A 20,593-nucleotide genomic window follows, 5' to 3' on the forward strand; every position below is an offset into this window, starting at 1 on the left:
CGAGGAACGAAAGGGAAGGCTGGAGAAGAAACGGTACATACACTTTTCTACGTTTAACAGAACAATCGTAATTTTAACATATAATATATATATATACGTCATGTATACATGTATACATACACACATATACATATATAAATGGTGTAGTTACATGGCCTTATATCTCTCTGTCTCACATCGCTTGTGTTTTATATATCTACATACAATACAATACAATACATGTACATACATTGATTATCACACCTAAAGTTGTTTTGTTCCACGAGGAATGATATGTATGTGACGTAACTCCCGAAGGAGCACGAGGCAACTTTCATTCATAAGTACATATACATCTCTCTGTATATCCACCTGGCGTACTCTGTCAAAGAACAAAAGTGATAGAGAGCCCACCCTGTATACGCGTACACAAGCAGTTTTAGCTTTTAACATGTTACATAATATATGTATAATATGTACACATCAAGTAGCAGAAAGCAAAATAAATTCCTTTGCATCACGCTATGGTAATAACGTATCGCTTAGCTATGTGCTACAATACATTCGTCGTTTCAACTAATAGTAATCGTTGGTGCAAACAGCGTCATATACATATACATCTGCTGTATCGTGCCGTTTATTACAATTTACCTGTATTGAGCGTTTTCTGCCTTGCCATTAACTTGAAACTTAACTTTGGACTTAACAAAAGGACACTTTGGCTACTTACTGGCGGTGCTTCCGTAAGATATGTATCGCAGCCGCGCCAACTCTTTGAGGAGAGCGGCCAATAATTTTATTAATTATATCAACAGTCTATTTCTTCGATATGTTCCTTTTCATCTATTCGAGAGCAAGTGCCGAAAGGGATCAAAAGGAGACGTATTCAAAGAATAACTTTCATTTTGGCTCATTTCGCTATAATCTTGAATGACAACATCAGGTATACAACACGAGATATTCGAACCCAACGAAAGAATAATGTCCTTTTCTACACATTTTGTACGTTCGTCAGTTAATTGTCAAATTACTGACCGATAATATAATATAATATTAAATATACGATGATATTCGAAAAAGTATACGTCTCTGATTTTGTGCGAATACACATATTGGCTTCAAAGTGCAATCTATTAATTTTATCTTTATAAAATTTTTCTCTAGCTGGAAATGGTGCGATATGTTTCCGACAATCACCAAACGCGATCGATGAAATTCGTAAAATTCTCTCTGGATACTTTCATTTTCCTTATCGTCAGCAAAAAATGAAGGCCTTGCGCGATGACTTAAACGCATGGCCTTAATTCAAATAAAAGTTGAATAACAGTTTCGTCGGCCAACGTAGACGTGTCTCCGATATTCCTGTCGCCCGCCGCAATTTTTCTCAGCATACGTCTCATAATCTTGCCGGATCTTGTTTTCGGTAGAGCCGGGGCATGTTGGATGACGTCCGGTTGTGCAAACGGGCCAATCCTTTCGCGTACTGCTCAAATTATTTCAATCAGTTGTCACCAATATTTTATTTTACATATAATCGCCGCGCGTGTATGAAATAGGAAACTCACCCTTCTTTTTAAGTTCGCCTTGCAACTTTTCATCAAATGTCGTCCCCGCGTTCGGAGTGATGAAACAGTATAGACATTGACCTTTAACAGGATGCGATTTGCTGACTACCGCAGCCTCGGCTACCGAGGAATGTTCCGCCAACACACTTTCCACTTCAGCCGTTGACATTAGATGACCGGAAACGTTCAACATGTCGTCGATACGGCCAGTTACCCAGAGATATCCATCCGCGTCGCGTCTCGCTCCTAAAATTTATATATCATTTTCGCGTGATTCGGTCGAGCGGAAATATTAATAAAGCAAAACGTAATAATTTCAAACTATTGTATAAGAGGAAGAAGGAATTTTCCTGGAGATGTACGGATCATCTCAACTCGTCTGAATTAAGCTACAAACAACCGTCAGATGAAAGACTGCTGGCAGTCGAAACCTGAACACGTAGCACGTAGCGCTCATCAAAATTGCTAGATTATGTAGCCGGTCGTGGGATTCGGATTTGCGAAATCGGCCAAATCAGCCAAACGATAAAGCGACAAATTTTGACAAACTTATCAAATGGCACTTCGAAAGGTGAAAGCTCGTCAGATATTTGATAGCAGGGGCGAGCCGACCTTGGAAGTCGACGTCGTCACCGATGTCGGTTTGTTCAGATCGTCGGTACCTTCCACCGTGTTGCTCAATCCGAATCAGGCGCGCGAGATCAGAGACGAGAACGCGGCAGCTTATCACGGTCGCTCGGTATTTCAAGTTGTCGATATCGTTAACAACGTGATTGCGCCTCAACTAATAAAGTCAAAGCTACAAGTTTCTAGACAAACGGAGATAGACGGGTTGCTGAACAAGCTGGACGGTACGGAGAATAAGTCGAGGCTTGGCGTTAACGCTGTCCTCGGGGTCTCCGTAGCTTGTTGCAAAGCTGGCGCGGCTACAAAGGGTCTACCGGTATACAGGTTGCTATATTTTTTCGATTCCATTCCATACAACTAAATCCATCTCGTTCTTTTACATCTTTTACATCTTTTACATTGTCAGATACATTGCCGAATTGGCTGAAAACAATAAACTGTGCATACCTGTACCGAGTTTTACCATGATCAGCGGAGGACGGTATGCCGGCAATAATTTATCGTGTCAAGAATTTGCAATATTACCCGTAGGTGCGTACACATCTAAACTGTTTAAAAGATCTAAACTCTTAATGGTTGAACCGTCGGAAGGGTTTTTCCGCTTCTTTTTTTTCCCACACGCGTGACACAGGTGCCGAGAGTTTCGCCGACGCCGTAAAAATGGCCACCGAGGTGTATCGAGTGCTGGAGAAAAAAATCGTCGATGCTAAACAAATACGAGGCCCGCTTCCGAGTAGCGACGACGGAGCCTTCGCTCCTGATTTGGAGAACGACGAAGCAGCTCTGACCATTTTAGACGCTTCCGTCAGAGACGCGGGTTACGAAGGCAAAGTTAAAATAGCGCTGGACATGGCAGCAAGTGCATTTTATAAAGAAGGTTCCTTTATAAACATTACATCTTCTTCCTCCCATATGTACAGCCACAAAGAGACCCGTTGTTTTGTGTTTGACACATTTACATAGGAGTCTACGACTTGGCGTTCAAGACGAAGGATTCCGACCCTACTAATTATTTGGAGGCTGAGGCTTTACGTAACCAATATCTCAAGTATCTCTCGAAATTCCCAGCGATAGTTTCGATCGAGGATCCTTTCGATCAGGAGGACTGGGAGGGTTGGTTAACGATCGTTCACCAAGGGATTCAAGTAGTCAGCGACGATCTCACCGCGATGAACGTCGATAGGATTGAAGAAGCAATGGACAGGAATGTAGCAAACTGTCTCGTATTAAGAATCTCGCAGATCGGTACTGTGACAGAGGTCATTAATTGCGCGAAAATGGCAAGAATCAACAATTGGAGCTATGTGGTGAGCGCGAGTCACGGCGAGACAGAAGATAATTTCGTCGCAGATTTGGCGGTAGGACTTTCCGCCGGTCAATTCAAAGCCGGAGCACCTTGCAGGTGAGAGTGAGAGAGAGAGAGAGAATTTCAACGCCAATTTAATACCTTAATAATTCCGCAGGGGTGAAAGAATGGGCAAGTATAATCAAATATTGAGAATCGAAGAGGAACTTGGTAAGGATGCCAAGTACGTCGGGACGAAATATCGAAATTCTTTCGCGAAATAATCTCACTGAACTCGAAAAGGAGCGATCGAACGAATAACGCGCTTACCGTCTCCCGTGCAGTAAAATCCATTGAATCGATCGAAGTAGGTATTTTGAAAACGTTGATGACTTCCATAGAGGGTCCGCATCATACCCGGCCATGGTCGACGGAAGACGAGGTATCCCTCCCCTTCGCCCTCGATCACGCGGCCGTCCTCGTCAAGAAGCTCCGGCAAAACCCCGAAGAAAGGAAACGTCTACACATACGCACACATTCGTTTCGACATGTGTAACGAAATTAGAGAAGGGAATAAAAAAAAGAATCACTACTGTCACGTAGGGTTTCTTAACGGAAAAGTCCCTTACCGCGGAGCCTGGCTTCATAGGTGTGGCACCGGGCAACGGTGTAATTACGTGACCGCCGGTTTCCGTTTGCCAAAAAGTATCCGCTATGCTACACTTGCCGTGACCCACGAGATTATAAAACCAGAGCCAAGCTTCGGTATTGATCGGTTCGCCGACAGAACCGAGGACCTGAAAACCGCGTATCTCTGTATGTTAAGCATACATTTCTTGATTTTCTTTCTCTCGCGGCTCGACGAGAGATTTACCTTGAGCGTGGACAAGTTGTGCTTCTTGACAAGATGATCGCCAAATTTCATTAGCGACCTGATAGCCGTCGGCGCCGTATAGAATTGCGTCACCTTGTACTTGTCGACGATGGACCAGTATCGATCGTTTTCCGGGTAGAAGGGTGTACCCTCGAACTGTCCAAGAGGATTATCGCGAATGTACGAGATAGTGAGAGAGTGAGAGAACGTAAGATGGCATACGTACAATGACGGATGTTGCGCCATTCGCCAACGGGCCGTAAACTACATAAGTGTGTCCTGTGATCCAGCCGCAATCGGCGGTGCACCAGTAAACGTCGTTTGGATGATAGTCGAAAACGTATTTGAAAGTCGTTGCCGCATAGATGAGATATCCCGCAGTGGTATGGAGAACGCCCTTTGGCTTGCCGGTGGAGCCGCTACGTGGACATGGGAAAGTTAAGCGTCTCTGAGAAGGGCGTCTACGGCGAAGAGTCGCGCTACTTTGCGTTTACCTTTACCTCGTGTAAAGGATGAAAAGTGGATCCTCGGCGGCCATCCAAACTGGATAGCAGCTCGCTTCCGCGTCCTCCATCTCGTCGTGCCACCAAACGTCTCGATCGTCGTCCCAAGAGACATCGGCCATCTCGGCCGTGCCGTTGCTAGTGCCGTTCACCCCCTTGGTCTTACCCTGGGGATTGTTGAGTCTTCTCAGATGCGCGACGACGATGCAGCTTTCGAGGCGATGCTCGTGCTTGTTGACCTTATCCATAGCTTCGTCGCAGATATTTTTCAGCAAGAGCAGCTTCTCGCCTCTCCACACGCCGTCCGTAGTGACGAGAACTTTGGCCTTGGAATCGAGGATACGCTCCGCCAACGAGTCCGACGAATATCCTGCAAACTGTAGTTCTCTCTCTCTCTTAGGGGCTCTTATACTTTGGTATACCGAGTCGTCGTCTAGCTTACCACCACGCTGTGAATCGCCCCTATCCTCGTGCAAGCCAGCATGGCGATCGGCAGTTCCAGGATCATCGGCATGTAAATCACTACTCTGTCCCCGACGGTGACGCCCTTCGACTTGAGAACATTGGCGAACCTGCACGTCTCCTCGAGCAGCTTTCTGTACGTCAGTCGCGAATAATCCTCCGGATCGTTTCCCTCCCTAATGACACGCAACCAACGGCAAAGTCTATCGATCCTGATTGTGAGATTCATTAGACTCGAAAAGACGACACTTACAAGCCTAGGGTTGCGGTCAAGCTGCCGCTATAAACCCTTCTCCTCTCTTTCTATCTTTACTGAGAGAAAAGAGAAGAAGAATACTTAGTAACATTCGAAGCGACAGCTTGAATACGAGAAAGAATGAGAGAATGCGCGTACATACGTTATAGAGAAGGTAAAAATAATGATAATAATAGTAGTGCGAGCGTGAGATCGTTAGAGGCGGCGAAGCCACGCGCTGAAAACGACCTTCGTCTCGTTCTCCTCTCTAAATTCAGGGTTACAGTGTCAATGCATACACACCATCTACAATTTACAATAGTCTTGCACTTTACATTTCGTAATGCAATTTCATGCTCCGCATTTGAATTTAAACGCATTTTTATGATATTTTTTTAATTCAGTCGCTCCTGTCCATAAATTGAAATCAAATGATTTCAACGTTCGCGCCTCCATAATGACGTTCCGTCGTAAGTTGACTCCCCGAGCTCCGAGAGATTTCGCGTTCGCGTTCGCGGAACGTACGAAAAGAGGAGAGACTTTGCTCCTTCGAGTATCGAGCGATTCGCGAGCGCAAAAGGCACGGGAAGGAGAGCAAAGTTTTTCCAATGCGAATCGCGTGATCGAATCGTGCTGTCGCGCGCTCACGCAGACCTGTGACGCAACCAATGACGCGATCGCGCGCGATACCTCCGTTGGCCAATGGAGACGCAGGTGTAGGCGACCACGTTGAATTTTTCGGCAAACAAATGGCGCGTTCGAGTCCGCTACTGGTCGCGCCACGCCGCGTGCGACAAATATCACGAAATTGCATCATCATCCACGATTAAGGAATATCGAGGCACGAGGGCAGCTTGGCTGACGTTGGCCTAGTCGGTGACCGAGTCTGACATTGTTACATTATCATTATCGATGGCCGATCCAACGTAGGAAATAAAATATGCATGAGGCGTGATGTCGCGAAACTCGCCATCCTTTTCGTCTCGCGCTTTTGCAAATGCGCCGAGCGAATGCGGAATGAACGGCTCGTCATTGCTAGGAGCGGCGACGATAACGCGTCGCGAGCTAGAGATGTTATCACGGTGACGACATAATATACCATTTTGCGCGAGCTTAACGTACCAATGACTTGCACCTACTATTTCAGGATATACACTTTGCATGGAAATCAACGGCGTCGGGTCGAGCTTGGAACGTAGCGAAGCTTCTAACTAAAGCGAAGTCTCACCAGTAAAACGCAATTTTGTCGCCGTTTCCGCTCTTCACGTTCTTGTCGAGCAGATTGAAGCTTATATTTGTCGACGCTCCCTCCATCCACCTTATGAAAATGTCACCTTTGCTCAGATCGAAGTTGTACGAGAAGAACTTGTCGTCCAACGCTGGCGTCTCCCAGTAAAATTCTTTAGCGATTTCACCCCAGAACTGCGCCGGCTCCTCGATAGATCTGGGCAGGGACAAACGTCTCCGTGTCAATTCAAATTCCATTCGCGCTGGTAGATTAATTTGTCTCCAACGAATCGATCCACCTCTCCCCTCTTACGTAACGCGAGATTCATCGGTCTTTACTTTATTTACAAATTAATGCGCGTTCGGTGCACCCGCGTCGAATTGTGCATGTTATTTCCGCATTAATTGGACATCGGAATACATTTACGAACGCGCGAAATAAACAGATTGCAAATGTCTAAGATCGTCGGAGCGTAGACTACATTTTCGCTCTTTCCACCAACTCAGTGTCACCGGGGCAGAAATTTGTCCCACCCCGTACGGAGGGGGGGATCGATATCGCGCTTCTATTCGTGTCTCTCGGCGCCCGAAGATTCGAGCCGCGCGCGCTCCCTAATCTCTAATGTTCTTCTTCCCCGTAGGACACCTTATTGCGACTTAAGGGAGTAAACATCCCCTTTAAGACGCAGCTGTTCCTTGGCCGCGCGCGCGTCCATTCATATTCCGCGAGAGTAAACGCGCGGCCTCGGCTCGCCTGTCCCATTAATCCTCCTTTCGCACCCCCTCCGTCTCGTGTTCTCGCGTCAACGCGCTGCAGCCGACGCTTCGATTTTCGATTCGACCCCCGAGACCTCCGTTGTCTCTCTCACCTTTCGTGCATTCGCTTGTACTGTTCCATGCTACCGCAGTGCGCCTCCCTCGCGAGCTCCGAATTGGGGTAGTACAGTTTCTCTGCCATGTTTTCGCCGTCCTCTCTCGCACTCTCTCTCTTTCTCTCTCTCTCTCGCTTTTCCTCCCTCGAGTCCTCGTTTAGGAACGAGACGTCCGTAAGGACAAAAAGGCGACCAGGGTGGTGAGGTGACTAGGCACGCGTCCGCTCCTCCCGTACCTGGCCGGCCTGACCGATAAACCACGACTGGCGACGAGAACTGAAACGCGCGCGCAACACGCTCGGCGGGCGAATGGATGATGAGGGCAGGTGAACGTTAAGTGCGCTCTGCCCGGCTACGCTCCTACTTACTACGTCATTCCCACGTCATCCCCCAGGACTTACTCCTCAGTCCGCCCAGTCGCCCTCCCTACCACACTCCCTAGCGCTACTTCTCAATTATTCCTTCTTTTTTTTCCTCCACCTCGATCGAATCGCCCGATCGATCGTGCATACACGAGGAGCCCCTCGCTCTCGCGATTAGGCCCCCGTCCCGATTTATTATGTTCTCTCTACGACCACACTCTCCACGCGTCTCCACGTATATTATAGGAGAGACATAAGTCGCCGGTATTCTCTTTCGCTTCATTACACTTGGATCGACACCATTTGCATCGTCCAGGTGGATCGGTATAGTCGTTCAATAATTCAAGTTTCCCTCGTAAACGTTCGGAAGCATATGGCGGATCGAGCCGCCAATCCAAAGTTATCGGAGCTCTGCACCCTCTCCGCACTTAAGGTTAACTCGGTACAGCACCCGATGTAACGTCGTAAACTTGTAACGGCCGCTGCGAGCAGCCGGGAGGGACGCGTCGTGTAAAAACCGGCCTCCGTCCGTTCCCTTTTCGCTGTCTCCTACATTATGACGGCCCGAATGCTGCGGGGAATATAATAGGCGCCGCGACGACTCTCCGGCCATGCGTCGTCAGCTTTACGACGGCGAAGAAGAATTTGAGCCGAGAGTCGTACCGAAACCTGTAGCCAAGCACGATGTAAGTTCCGTCAAATATCTACGTTGTGTAATCGTATATGACGCCGAGAGATAGAAATAATTGTGGACGTTGGCTTGCAGTGCCTCGTAGCGCCGACTGTGCCAGAGGTCTCTTTGATCTTCGAGAAGCCCGCCGAGGCCCAAGCAAGTCCCAAGGATGCGGGGACGCTCGACTCTTACGCCGCTTGGAGGGAACAGAATTATTCGAGAGGGCCGAGTACCACGAGTACCACCGCGCGTGTTTCTAACTACAGTCGCGCGTTAGCTCTGCAAAATGCCACTGTGCACAAGCGGCAGGAGCGAGCGGCGAGCGCTGACAACAAGCAGGAGCGATCGCCGAATGTTGGGAGGAACAGGAACGACAGAGCGTGCGAGAAAAGCGTCAAGTTTCACTGTTGCGATACCGTCGCGGAGTCACCTCGACAGTCTTGTCATCCCGACAATCGGACTCGTTTCTCTCCGGACCAGAGGCACCCGGGAATATCTAACAGCAGCGATACCGCTTGGGATACTCTGAAGAAACCCCAACATTTTCAGACTCCTCAGCCGTTTTATGTGCCTAGCTACTCGAATTGTACCGTAGACAACAACGAAACTGTGAAAACCTTATTGCAGCTTGTAAATAGTCAAAACGAGCAGATCAAGAATCTGCAGCTCCAGGTAGATAGACTGGTGAGGCTGCAGGAAGAGAATTACCGGAACAAACCAATGTGCCTGTGCTCGCAGCCTCTTGCCAATCAAGTGTTGAGGTCGTATCCGATGAACCAGAGCCGCGGTGTCAAGAGAAACGCGGTGGAGAATAACGACGGTGAAAGTGGCAAATTGGAAACGGCGTTGTTGGAGCAGCAACCGGCAAAGGCTTTTGTGGAGCAAAAGGTTTCGATCGGCGTCATGACGAGCTTCGAGTTCACTCTGCAAAACAGCCCGTTTCCGCTCGATTCCGAAATCGGTGAAAAGAAGGAGGCCCACCGAGAGGGTAACAATGTTAACAGGGCGGGTGGAGCGAACGTAGCTGACGCGACGGAGCCCGCTAGTAGATATAAGAGTACATTCGCGCGCAAGCCTGGGACAGCGCAGTTGGAGAATATAGTCGAAGATTCGGAAAGTTACCTGTCCTCCAGCCAACAGCAGAGCAGTAATTTCAACGCGAGCTCTTCCGCGAAAGAATCCTCGAAAACTTATCGACATCCGTCTACTGATCTCAATCAGGGGGAGGGCACGCACAGAGGGATGTATCACGTAGACGATAGAAGAGACGACGGTGCGCGGGATGGGAAGAGGTTGCCGAGCGCAGACTGCGGTAACAAGGCGCTCGTTGAACAAAGCGACGATTACGTTACGACGATGGACGGGAAAAGGAGTTACGTCGAGCAACCTGTCTTTCTCAACGCGGACAGCTATCGTAGGCAGACGGGTGAAGAATATCGTGCCAATGTCGGACAGACCAGGGGCCGTGTAGGTGATAGCATCGTTCTCAGCGGAGCCGACCTCGAGATCCTCGAGAGGCCACCGCCAACTCCGGAACCAAGTATCCACGTTGAGATGCAGGAATACACGAGTGACGACGAGAGCGACAAGCTGAGGCATACTCCCAAGATAGGTTGGACCCTGTACAACAATGTTCTGGGACAAGTCAATGAAATTTTACAGCACTCCGCCGTTGCGAGCGACAAGGATTTAAATTGCGCCGAAGCACGCAACGTCGAGGGAGAAGAAAACGATACGGAAACTCGAGCGGCACTGAACACCGTTAAAGCAGCCACTTTGGAACAACTTCGGAGACTTGGGATTAGTCTGACCGAGAATAACGAGCATAGGGAGGCCAGCAAGACGTGCGTACGCTTATCTCTATGTATAGTAACTTGGATTTTAGATTAAATAGAATTACGATCATCAATTTTCTTTACAGGCTAGACTTCGACTCGTCCATTTATCCTCGTTTGGATCATCAGGCAAATATGACACACGCCACTAGTGGTGTAAACGAAACGAACACGAGTATGCATATGAAAGCGTTGGCATTAAAGTATTTAAGCGACGAGCAACTGGCCGATATAGCGTGGCAGAAACAAGAGTCCTCCTCATTGAAACATGTTATGCTGAGCAATATGCAAGGGACCAACATGTCCTTGGCTACAATGCGTTATTTAGAAAGATACCAACTTCTCCCAGGGAAGAATAATGCTCAAGCAGAGAGTGAGTATCCGGCAGGCTTCAGCGGAATCTACAGAATGGGTGTAAAAGTGACGTTTATTTTCTAGATGTTCAACAAATGTACGACGAGGCCTCGTTTAAACCTGATTTTAAAACGGCGGCTGCGCAGACCAACAACAATCCTGCGCTACGTCGATATCCTCTCGTGCAAACGTCTGGGACCACTTGCCCTAGTAGAATATTGGATCTATCGACGTTGAAGCGACAGCCAAAATTATTATAAATCCTCGTTATATATTTTTGTAAGTTTTAATAAAAATCTGCTCAGCGGAGACTCGAACCTTTTCCTTTCAAAGAGTGTACCAACCAACGGTAAGAATTGAACCGGCAGCCAATCCGCTTGAGAGTTCGGACTGTTTGGAGTCGCTGAATGTATCACTCCGCCCTTGTACACGCAACTGGTGCACACGCACGAACTTTTTACTGCTTTTTACCGAAAATCTTGCAGAAACGGTAAAGGCCCGGCAGCTTTTAAGGTAATTGCATTTAGTACTTTTGGTCGCTGCAAAATTTTATTACTTTATAACGACATTCCGGTGTGTCATAGTCGAGAGGATCGAGGGGAGATATAACTTGAAACCGTATCTAAAATTCGCCGTTTCCTCTCCCTTTCAGATGATTACAGACGTACAATTAGCTATATTCTGCAACATCCTGGGAGTTGGGCTGTTTTTCTTAGTATTCCTCTTCCACTACATAAATGCCAACTACACCAAGTGAAGAATGGGGAGAGTCGTTGAGGGATGTTCGAAACTGTCTGACCTAACCCATGTCGTTGGGGCAACGCGACATTTGTACGTTTCTTTTTCACATTTACATTGCGAGAGATATGTCACTTTACTTGAAGATGCCCAAACACTTCGTTACGTGTCACACCATGGATGACATTTCTTCAATTTTCTTTCTGTATAAATATTCTAGAGAATAAACTTGTACATTTTCTTCTCACATCTTCTTTTTTTCTCAATAATATATCAACGAATAAAACATATTTATCAGAAGTATTGTTACATAAACACAACCGACTTTTCACAGCCGAACAGTAATGCGGTGTAAACAATGTTGCACGCTCATCAATCAGTTTTAATTGTTGCTGTACTCGATGTACTTTGAGCAAGACATTTTTCATGTCCTTAGATTACCTATGTTTCAAGCTGAATAATAAAGCTGATGTGAAATAATTACAAGTTTCAGCACAGTCTCTTTCACAAGGAGAGACAGACAGAGAGAAAGAGATGACAGATGATTTACTAAAACTTGAACAAAATTTCATGAGAATTAAACTGGTATCCTTTGTAAAAGTGACGATGGAGTGTGCAGTTTTCCCAAGAGGGAAAAAGTGGGAGGGCAGATCCCACCTTTTATTAGCATGCAAGATAGTCCGTACGCCGCAGGTAGACTGGTAGTACCACTGGTACTACTGGTAGGGGGCCGTCTACCAGTAATGTACGCGTTGAAATAATACTGGAGCGTCTCGAAACGTTGAGTTTTAACAGTTTTTCTTTACTTTTTTTTTTTAAATTAAACCACGAATCATGAGAGGGTCATTTAACTCGAATGCGCGCTGTTTGTATATTAAAATAAAGCCTCTTTCAACGATCTGTGATATTTTAGGCGTGATCTCAGGTGGAATGCCGATATCATGCAAAAGTGCTTATTTCGCATCGTTTACACTTGTGTTATCTCCAACGAATATCTTATGAAGCCGAAATAGATCGGTTATCGGCGTTCACTCCAACTTGGACAACTTGCCAACTCGCCAGGCGTGCAAGCAGTGTCGAATTGAAAATGGACGGAGTAATAAGTACACGTGCATATGTGGTGCATATGTATAAGCTCGAAAAGGCAGAGAGACAGTAGTTTCCTTATTCTATTCGAGAAACTCCTCCGAGAAACTTCTCCTAAGTTCGTTAAATCACTTGAATGGGTGATGCGTCTTTGGGCAAAGTCAACGGAATGCCGTTGACGTTTTTGTTACTTTCTTGTGCAATTACTACTATCTATGGATTTCATCTCCCAGAAGCTCTGGACACCGCGGAATGTCTATCGTCGTGTAGAAACGTAAGTATTTTTTTTTCACCGATGCGAAACTCCGGTCTCGCATTGTAGAAAAAAAATGGGCACACGTACAATTCAATAATTTCCTCGGAGATTCGGAATAAACGCGTATGTACGTCGGTAGATATTTCAACACATTTTAGACATTCGTTTCGACACCTGTGTCAATATCGTTGAAAAGTAGACGGACGTCAAATCGTACTCGACCTGGCTGCGAGAGCGATACATTGCTTTTACAATGTTTACTTTTCTTTAAAGCGTAGAGCGTATTTCGCACATCGTCTCGTTAAATCTGCTTCAAGTGGCAATTCTAATTATTACTTGAGTTGAAATGGATCCTCGTGTGCAAAATACGGTAGTGCGAAAAGTACTGAACTAAAGAAGGCAGACGGTAGACTGCATAATGCATCAAGTTGTTTTAAACATGTTTATCTGCTCTTTCGCATTTCCTTTCGCATTTGCACTTGTTGGCAAAGAATGGAAAGTCATGCTCGCCAACTAGATTATAAAATCTTTCAGCAGACCTTTTAAGCGTTTCTTTCCTCCTTTCCTTTCCTACTGCAATATAATGTATAACACGATCCAAGTTGACGAAAGAATAAGTACGTCGATGTACGTTTGCAGTCGCATGTGGCGCGCGCGACATTTGTATATATTTATCGATTCGATGACGATCTCTCAAGAGAATCTCCGACACAAGTTTCGAGAAAAGCTGCAGCGACATGGACATGGACATGGACGTGAACGATGACGCGTCAGTTTATCGCGCGTTTAGGCTAAACATTATGTACGTAGACAAGAGATAACGAAGCGACCCACGTGCGACGTGACCTTGCGTCGCTCACATAATCGTCACCTAGAATATCTCATTATATTATAATGTATTTATTTCCACGCGTTCGCATCTTTCAGGAGACCTGCCCAAATAACTGTTTGCAACCTACAGGCGGGTTCGAGCGTAAGTTGAGCTGTACTACTTGAGAGATAGTACATGTATTATACATTCATGTTGCTTGCTTGCACATATTAAACAGAAAATTGTTCCGTGATGTAGCTTCTCCGGGAATAGAGGAGGAAGCTGGCGCGAACGTTACTTTACACTGTAGAGGAACGAACACCTTGATAATTAAACATAATCCCGAGAGCTATGTTATTCAACGAAGCGTCTCCGTCGACGCTTGGGGTGCAGCCGTAGTGGTAAATTGATTATTACTTTCGTTTATAACTTTACAACTTTGAGAAGAAACACAGATCAAACGCGATGAAACGCTTTCTTTATTTGTCTTCTTCATCTTCACACTTTTCCCAAGAGTTACGCGACCAAGCGTTTATGCCTGTTTGCCTCTCTTTACAAGGTAGATTTTTTCCGTAGAGCAATGCCGGATTGTCGATATTTTCAAACTTGACACCAGACACACTTTATCGTTATCGTTTACACAGAATAACACAGCGCGGCTACTCATTAGCCGAAACGTCCGATTGGTTTTCAACTTACGCAGGTATTAATCCCGAATCGAAAGCTCTTACCTTGCTGTAACATTCCAGCTCGATCTTCAGCGCATAAAGACGCTATATACAAACTTGAGACATAAAAAATATACATATATTGAAGATATCCGTTCAACTTGCGTTACAATTAAGTCGATTAATATTTGTAGTTGATTACCAACCAAGCCAAATTCAACACATTTCACTTGTAAAAATTCAACAAGAAGATAATAACGTGTGCAAACTACAAGCAGAGATTGCTTTCGAACCTGTTGAAGGTAACACACGCCACATGTTAAACACGTACACGCTTCAAACTTTTATAGTTGTATTTTACATCACAGCATTGTGATTTTTAGACCGGAGCTGTAGCTATGATGTGTTAACTTGGTCAGGGGAACACGATTTGATTCATTTTAAGAAAAAGGTAAGAGAGAGTGTGTGTATTTATATTATCTTAAATTACTCACGCGTGTCTTTTCAGATTTTAGATTTCCGCTTTCCTCTTAGACACTTACGGTACAATCAGAATTATACTATATCGATCAAATCGGGTAACGATGACTTTTCCAAAGTCAGTAATGCAACGACGTTTACTTTCGTCACACCATCGTGTCTACAAATTTTTCCCAATTTAAGCATTTGTGGTGAGTTTACAAGTACACTGTTGCAAGCTAAACTGATCGATTCAAGCGCATAACGGATGTTTCTCCCGATTATCTTAGCACCTGAAAAGGTAAAAGGTTTGCAAACGGAGTACATTCGAAAGCAAAGTGATGGATCGTATGACGTTGCAGTTAATTGGGACAAACCCATTCTACAGCCGGACAATTATACGTTGCAATTTGACTCGTTTCAATTCAAACCGCGTTTACTGGTTGTATCTGGAGTCAGTGTCGTAAAGGCAAAGTTAATTATTCTCTTAATTACAAAACAAAGTCAGACATTTTTGCTTCTTTTACAGGATGCGGTCAGAGCTCTCTTCTCTAACGTCGATGTGGGACTGCAATACGAAATCAATATTGTGGCAGAATCAATGGGTGGTATAAGTTCACGATCGACTATATTCGGAAGTGTTGACGAAACATCAGGTATAGGAATTCAATTTTTATCTCGCGATCAGACATAATATAAATATAAATTGTTGCAGAACCATCTTATCGCGAGATCATCGTCACGTCAACATTAGTGATTGTTGCGGTGGTGTTTGGAATAATCTGTATACAGCGTCGTAGAAACAAGAATAAGCGAACCAATATGGAATATATGCATTTTCAGGTAAACTCAACATTGCGTTTCTGCTATCAAATTAATGATAATCTCATGTTAAAGATTATAGTAATTTCTCGCTCCCAACAGGGCTCTGTGGATTCTCTTAAGAAACCCTTAAAACGGGATTATGCGGGAGATAGTAGTCTCGCTACTCTTTTGCCTCATGATAAATTTCAACTTGCTCCGCAACAGCTGAAACTTAAAGGTATATTAGGCAGCGGAGCGTACGGTATTGTTAGACTTGCCGCGTTGCAAGATGAATTTGGCGTTAGCGCAGACGTAGCCGTTAAAATGATGAAAGGTACTTTAATAATCAATAACGTCCATATGCATATTGTATAATAATTACACCTGCAGAAACATTAAACAGCAAAAACAAATATATAGCTCGACAATTTCACTCCCATTTTGTGCAGATAATCCAACGGTAGAAGATATAACAAATTTTCATCAAGAGATTTCAATGATGAAATCCGCTGGTCAGCATCCAAACATAGTATCTTTAATTGGATATTGCACCCTGAACGATAAGCCTTTATTAGTAGTGGAATATTGTAGCAAGGGTGATTTACAAACGTATTTAAGAACGGTGAGTTGTATACTCTTTCTAACTCTTTTTCCTTTGAGTAATAAGTAATTACTTTATTTATATATGTATAAAGCATTCCAGAATTGAATTTTATTCTTAGATTTGGCAAAATTTAGTGAATGCCGTATTCGAATGTAGAACTCACTTGAAATCTAATGTGGCAACTGTTGCTAAACACAACACAGATCAAGGTATAGTAGTATAGGTATACCTGTAATACAAAATCATGTCTATACAAATATGGATATGATCGTTATGTACCGTCATATGCTTTACGAAAATCAGTTTCCAATGTTTTTCTTTTCAAACGAAAAGTTTTTCTATTATGCAGAACAATGTGTCTCCAATTATAAGATTAATACTCGTACGATCGCCAATCGCTTGTACGATATTCAACAAGGTAAATCACACCCGCAGATAACAATCGATCGTAATGCAGAAAGCATATAATTTTTCTCGTAATGTTTTTCTAGATGTGATAAGATACACAGAGAATATTACTTCTGCCGATTTATTGAATTTTGCTAGACAAGTAGCTACCGGAATGGTAAGTCGGATCGTACCAATATTAACAATCTATGTTAATAATTACTATCGCTCTTAAGTTTCGTGTAAATCAGAATGAATATTATGTCTAGGAATTTTTGTCGTCTAATCGGATAGTGCATCGTGATTTGGCTGCTCGTAATGTATTAGTGCGACCAGATAGAGTGGTGAAAATTTCAGATTTTGGTCTCAGCCGGGATATCTATCGAGAGAATGTTTATCGAAAGAAAGGCAATGGTAAATTGCCTTTAAAGTGGATGGCAATCGAGGCCTTAACACATCAAATATATACTACTTACAGCGACGTGTACGTGTGTTTCACTACTTCACTACTTTATATCATCTATTATACTTGATTGTCAACGATGGAATTTTGAATTATAGGTGGGCTTTTGGTATCTTATTGTGGGAGATAGTTACATTAGGTGCCATGCCGTATCCTGGTACTCCCACAAATAGAATTTTGCAATTTCTCAAATCTGGCTATCGAATGGAAAGACCGCCGAATTGTAGTCGAGAATTGTGCGTATATTGTAACATGATATTCCTCTAATAACTTTCAAGTATATAAATTTCCATATTTTCTTTTCTTCTTTAGATACAGCATAATGTATTCGTGTTGGAATATGAGACCGCAAAGTAGACCTACTTTTAGTGAATTAAAGCAAAGCTTGGATAAATTGCTGAGCAATTATTCAGAAAATAAATACTTGAATCTGTGTGATGTTCTATATGAATCAACTGACGAAAGTAGCGAATCAAGATCGATTAATGTATGTTAAATATAGAGTACAACTGATTAATTAATTAGCTCATCGAGAGTCGTCAATTTTTATTGTGTGCAAAATCGTTTATTTTCTAATTATACGTACAATAATTTTTGGTATATAATTTCTTCTTGCAGTATACATGTGTGGGTGGTTGGATGGGTGCGTGCATGCATGCGTGCGTGCGTGTGTTTGTGTGTGTGTAAGGGCGCGCACGTGTACACGCGGTATACAAATGTTACTTGAAATCTTAAAAAAAACTCAGTGATAAATACATCAACTTAACTGAAGCTTCTTTCTATTTATTCGTAGTTATTAAATCATTAATAATATTTTTATACACAGTATTCCGTAATGCATGTTCAGAGTTTATACAAAACTTATTTGATATACATATGTATCTTCGATATACGCATCTTGTTTTAATCACTTCTTTTGCTTTATCTAGAAAATACAAGAATGAGTCATGTATATGAATAAAGTACTACCAATTATACAGTTTGTTTAATAAAATTTTTAAGTCAACATTGCCAACAAAAAGCTTTTATTTCTAAATAAACAGATTACGTTAAATTAAACAAATTTAGCAAGATTTAGCATAATTATTTGCAAGTATGTTCTGTGCAGACATATATAAATCATCAACAACGAATGAGTGTAAGCCGCCAGTAGTTTATTAACAGTAGAAAGGATTATCCAACGACGTTAGGCTGGCGGATGTCTTTATTAATTATATTCCAACGTTTCGACGGATACGGATACGGACATTATGATGAGCGATACAAAAAATTTCCACACTGCAATGTCCTGTAAACTTGTAGAACATCTATTTCCTTGAAAAGGACCACAATCCGTATGGTCGAAACGTTGGAATATAATTAATAAAGACATCTGCCAGCCTAACGTCGTTGGATAATCCTTTCTACTATATATAAATCATTATTGCGAAAACGTTCACATTTCATATTTTGTATTCTTGCTACTTGAAAAACAAAGACTCGCGTATCAATCTTGAAATGTAAAAATGTATGACTGATACATAAGGAAAAAATAACGTAACTTGCATTCGTATTGTAATACTTAAGATCCTTCGATGTCATTTCAATATTATTTTGTTGTTAGTAATGTATAGTATACCATTGAATACTAACAATTGATATAAAAAGAAAAGATATTGCTCATATAACGCAAACATCTAAATATTTTCTTAAAATGTCTAAAGATATTCTAATCAAAGATTTCTGTCATTCTTTCTTGACGTTTATTCAGAGAACTTTTGGACTCTTGTCCATCTCTTGCATCGTTTGAGCGTCTATAAATGGGTGCTATGTCACTGAAGACTCTTTTCCGTAGTATCATCAGGTGTTATAAATATCTCTCTTTTTTTGTACAATTTGAAATTTCCTAATAATTGTATAAAATGTATAATATACGTATAGTTGGCCAGATTGTTAAATCTGTCTTTAAAATGATATCGATATAAGCAGGAATTTTGTACGAAAAATCTTACGGTAAATAAAGTATCCGGTAATCTGGTTATAGTAACATGTAATAATGTCCTTTTTATATTAAAGTATACAGCAAACAATGTGTGTTTCAAGACAATAAATACTTTTCGTCCATCTGAAATCTGAAATACGATTGAATTACAATAGTTACACGTCAAAAATATCCTCTTATATTTGAAAATATGATTTCTTCTCAAATAAATATGGATCATAAATGAGCAAGTATAAAAGTATAAATACATATATTCTAAATCAAACTTTTCATTCTGATAACACAAGTTTAACAAATAATGTGTTAGTTTTGACCAGAGATAGAGATTTTTCGATACTTTAACATTAACTTTTAATCTTTTCTTTTCGCAAAATAAAAACGTACGTTTTAAAATTCATACAAGTACATTTTATATTTCTGACTGATTGGAATGTCATCATTGACGATGTCTTTTTACCGTGACAAGGGTTAGTTAGAAAATACAATAGCATATCTCTCTCTTTCGTTCCTTGTGCCACCATCGCAGTGTCAACACATGCTATCACAGAGAAAGTTGTTGCTACATATGGATTTCTGTTGGATGGTTTTGTTTTCTTTTTCCTTTTTTTTGATTTTACTGCAAATTATTACATAAATCTTACTTATACATTCAGAAATTTTTTACATGCGTGAACTCATGGTTAATCTCGTTAAAAAATATCTCATGTCTCATATTATACACAGGTATTCTTAAAGATATGAGAATTAGTTAAGATGTATTCTTCTTTTTGTAGTATCAATCTTTCCTTAATAAAAATTCAAGTGGCATGTAATTAACGCATAATTAAGCTTCAAAATTGGACCTCGAATAAGAAAATAATGGCGCGTTGTTAAGTGTGAAAAAATATACCAGGAAAGGGAATAACTCACACAATAACATTATTCAAAAGCTAAGCTTAATTAGCCGATAATTATTCCCTCACTTAGATTTTTAAAAAGAAAAAAAGAGCCAACTTTGAACATTCAGGCAACACTATCGGATTTCATTCTTGTTTCTCGAACGCTTTGAACAGACGAACTTGCAATAAATGTAAATTTACTTGCCAGAAACGTAACAAAATCTCACATTACGATATTGCTGATGCGATGACTATAAGATAAAAATTTCTTCAAAGACTTGTTTGGTAATATACATGTTTACATGTACACACGTATACACATATATACATGTATGTGCATATGTATGTACATAGAGATTGTGTCTTGGGAGGAATATGTATATATATATATATATATAATAATTTTACTTATATAATTGTGTTGTCTTAAAAATTGACGAATAATTAAGCTTACAATACTATGTTACTGCTCACATATAAATGTAATCAAAGAACGAAATAATATACTTTGTAATCCTAACATAAAGATTTATACGGCGAAAACAATATATTTATCAATAAATTTCTCTCTTTAAGAAGCCAAAAATCACAGACAATATAGTCTC

The 20,593-nt window shown here is 42.2% G+C and overlaps 5 protein-coding genes across 5 annotated transcripts; 4 read left to right on the plus strand and 1 right to left on the minus strand.

Annotated features, from left to right (window-relative positions):
• Positions 1-43: 43 nt before the first annotated feature.
• Positions 44-8,028, minus strand: LOC105558632 (acetyl-coenzyme A synthetase). Its single transcript, XM_012006420.1, has 10 exons — positions 7,627-8,028; positions 6,759-6,974; positions 5,276-5,471; positions 4,831-5,210; positions 4,557-4,749; positions 4,331-4,486; positions 4,086-4,253; positions 3,787-3,976; positions 1,545-1,790; positions 44-1,462 (listed from the first exon to the last, which is right to left on the minus strand). Exons 1-10 carry the CDS (start codon positions 7,713-7,715, stop codon positions 1,266-1,268), a joined length of 2,031 nt encoding a protein of 676 aa, XP_011861810.1. The 5' UTR covers positions 7,716-8,028; the 3' UTR covers positions 44-1,265.
• LOC105558631 (enolase-like) lies at positions 1,838-3,752 on the plus strand. The gene is made up of 5 exons (XM_012006419.1): positions 1,838-2,495; positions 2,578-2,702; positions 2,803-3,048; positions 3,135-3,573; positions 3,635-3,752. Exons 1-5 carry the CDS (start codon positions 2,101-2,103, stop codon positions 3,738-3,740), a joined length of 1,311 nt encoding a protein of 436 aa, XP_011861809.1. The 5' UTR covers positions 1,838-2,100; the 3' UTR covers positions 3,741-3,752.
• Positions 8,029-8,404: 376 nt separating the features above from the next.
• On the plus strand, positions 8,405-11,162 carry LOC105558630. Its single transcript, XM_012006418.1, has 4 exons — positions 8,405-8,677; positions 8,758-10,508; positions 10,586-10,872; positions 10,938-11,162. The coding sequence occupies exons 1-4, from the start codon at positions 8,603-8,605 to the stop codon at positions 11,111-11,113; spliced, it is 2,289 nt and encodes a 762-aa protein (XP_011861808.1). The 5' UTR covers positions 8,405-8,602; the 3' UTR covers positions 11,114-11,162.
• Positions 11,163-11,248: 86 nt separating this feature from the next.
• LOC105558635 (dolichyl-diphosphooligosaccharide--protein glycosyltransferase subunit 4) lies at positions 11,249-11,838 on the plus strand. Its single transcript, XM_012006422.1, has 2 exons — positions 11,249-11,366; positions 11,506-11,838. Exon 2 carries the CDS (start codon positions 11,506-11,508, stop codon positions 11,608-11,610), a length of 105 nt encoding a protein of 34 aa, XP_011861812.1. The 5' UTR covers positions 11,249-11,366; the 3' UTR covers positions 11,611-11,838.
• A 78-nt stretch (positions 11,839-11,916) lies between these two features.
• LOC105558634 (tyrosine-protein kinase receptor torso) lies at positions 11,917-18,106 on the plus strand. The gene is made up of 18 exons (XM_012006421.1): positions 11,917-12,951; positions 13,861-13,906; positions 14,003-14,145; positions 14,321-14,447; positions 14,607-14,714; positions 14,796-14,863; positions 14,921-15,083; positions 15,162-15,325; positions 15,401-15,527; positions 15,587-15,714; positions 15,796-16,009; positions 16,125-16,297; positions 16,398-16,488; positions 16,629-16,697; positions 16,771-16,844; positions 16,936-17,150; positions 17,228-17,365; positions 17,442-18,106. Exons 1-18 carry the CDS (start codon positions 12,814-12,816, stop codon positions 17,623-17,625), a joined length of 2,370 nt encoding a protein of 789 aa, XP_011861811.1. The 5' UTR covers positions 11,917-12,813; the 3' UTR covers positions 17,626-18,106.
• Positions 18,107-20,593: the final 2,487 nt, after the last annotated feature.

This window comes from Vollenhovia emeryi, unplaced genomic scaffold (genome assembly GCF_000949405.1).
Source record: "Vollenhovia emeryi isolate VEMERY1.0 unplaced genomic scaffold, V.emery_V1.0 DF939325.1, whole genome shotgun sequence".
NCBI lineage: Eukaryota > Metazoa > Arthropoda > Insecta > Hymenoptera > Formicidae > Vollenhovia > Vollenhovia emeryi.

What these genes read in the sequence shown, in the direction of transcription:
- LOC105558635 (XM_012006422.1), top strand. Translation starts at nt 11,506, where the DNA reads ATGATTACAGACGTACAATTAGCTATATTCTGCAACATCCTGGGAGTT.
- LOC105558631 (XM_012006419.1), top strand. Translation starts at nt 2,101, where the DNA reads ATGGCACTTCGAAAGGTGAAAGCTCGTCAGATATTTGATAGCAGGGGC. An exon ending in AAGGGTCTACCGGTATACAG is followed by an intron (nt 2,496 to 2,577) that starts GTTGCTATATTT and finishes TTACATTGTCAG; the next exon opens with ATACATTGCCGAATTGGCTG. An exon ending in AAAGCCGGAGCACCTTGCAG is followed by an intron (nt 3,574 to 3,634) that starts GTGAGAGTGAGA and finishes ATAATTCCGCAG; the next exon opens with GGGTGAAAGAATGGGCAAGT.
- LOC105558632 (XM_012006420.1), bottom strand. Translation starts at nt 7,715, where the DNA reads ATGGCAGAGAAACTGTACTACCCCAATTCGGAGCTCGCGAGGGAGGCG. An exon ending in GACAAAATTGCGTTTTACTG is followed by an intron (nt 5,472 to 6,758) that starts GTGAGACTTCGC and finishes GCGTGTCATTAG; the next exon opens with GGAGGGAAACGATCCGGAGG. An exon ending in ACAACTTGTCCACGCTCAAG is followed by an intron (nt 4,254 to 4,330) that starts GTAAATCTCTCG and finishes CGCGGTTTTCAG; the next exon opens with GTCCTCGGTTCTGTCGGCGA.
- LOC105558634 (XM_012006421.1), top strand. Translation starts at nt 12,814, where the DNA reads ATGGGTGATGCGTCTTTGGGCAAAGTCAACGGAATGCCGTTGACGTTT. An exon ending in TGATTCATTTTAAGAAAAAG is followed by an intron (nt 14,864 to 14,920) that starts GTAAGAGAGAGT and finishes GTGTCTTTTCAG; the next exon opens with ATTTTAGATTTCCGCTTTCC. An exon ending in TGGAATATATGCATTTTCAG is followed by an intron (nt 15,715 to 15,795) that starts GTAAACTCAACA and finishes CGCTCCCAACAG; the next exon opens with GGCTCTGTGGATTCTCTTAA.
- LOC105558630 (XM_012006418.1), top strand. Translation starts at nt 8,603, where the DNA reads ATGCGTCGTCAGCTTTACGACGGCGAAGAAGAATTTGAGCCGAGAGTC. An exon ending in AACCTGTAGCCAAGCACGAT is followed by an intron (nt 8,678 to 8,757) that starts GTAAGTTCCGTC and finishes GTTGGCTTGCAG; the next exon opens with TGCCTCGTAGCGCCGACTGT. An exon ending in CATAGGGAGGCCAGCAAGAC is followed by an intron (nt 10,509 to 10,585) that starts GTGCGTACGCTT and finishes TTTTCTTTACAG; the next exon opens with GCTAGACTTCGACTCGTCCA.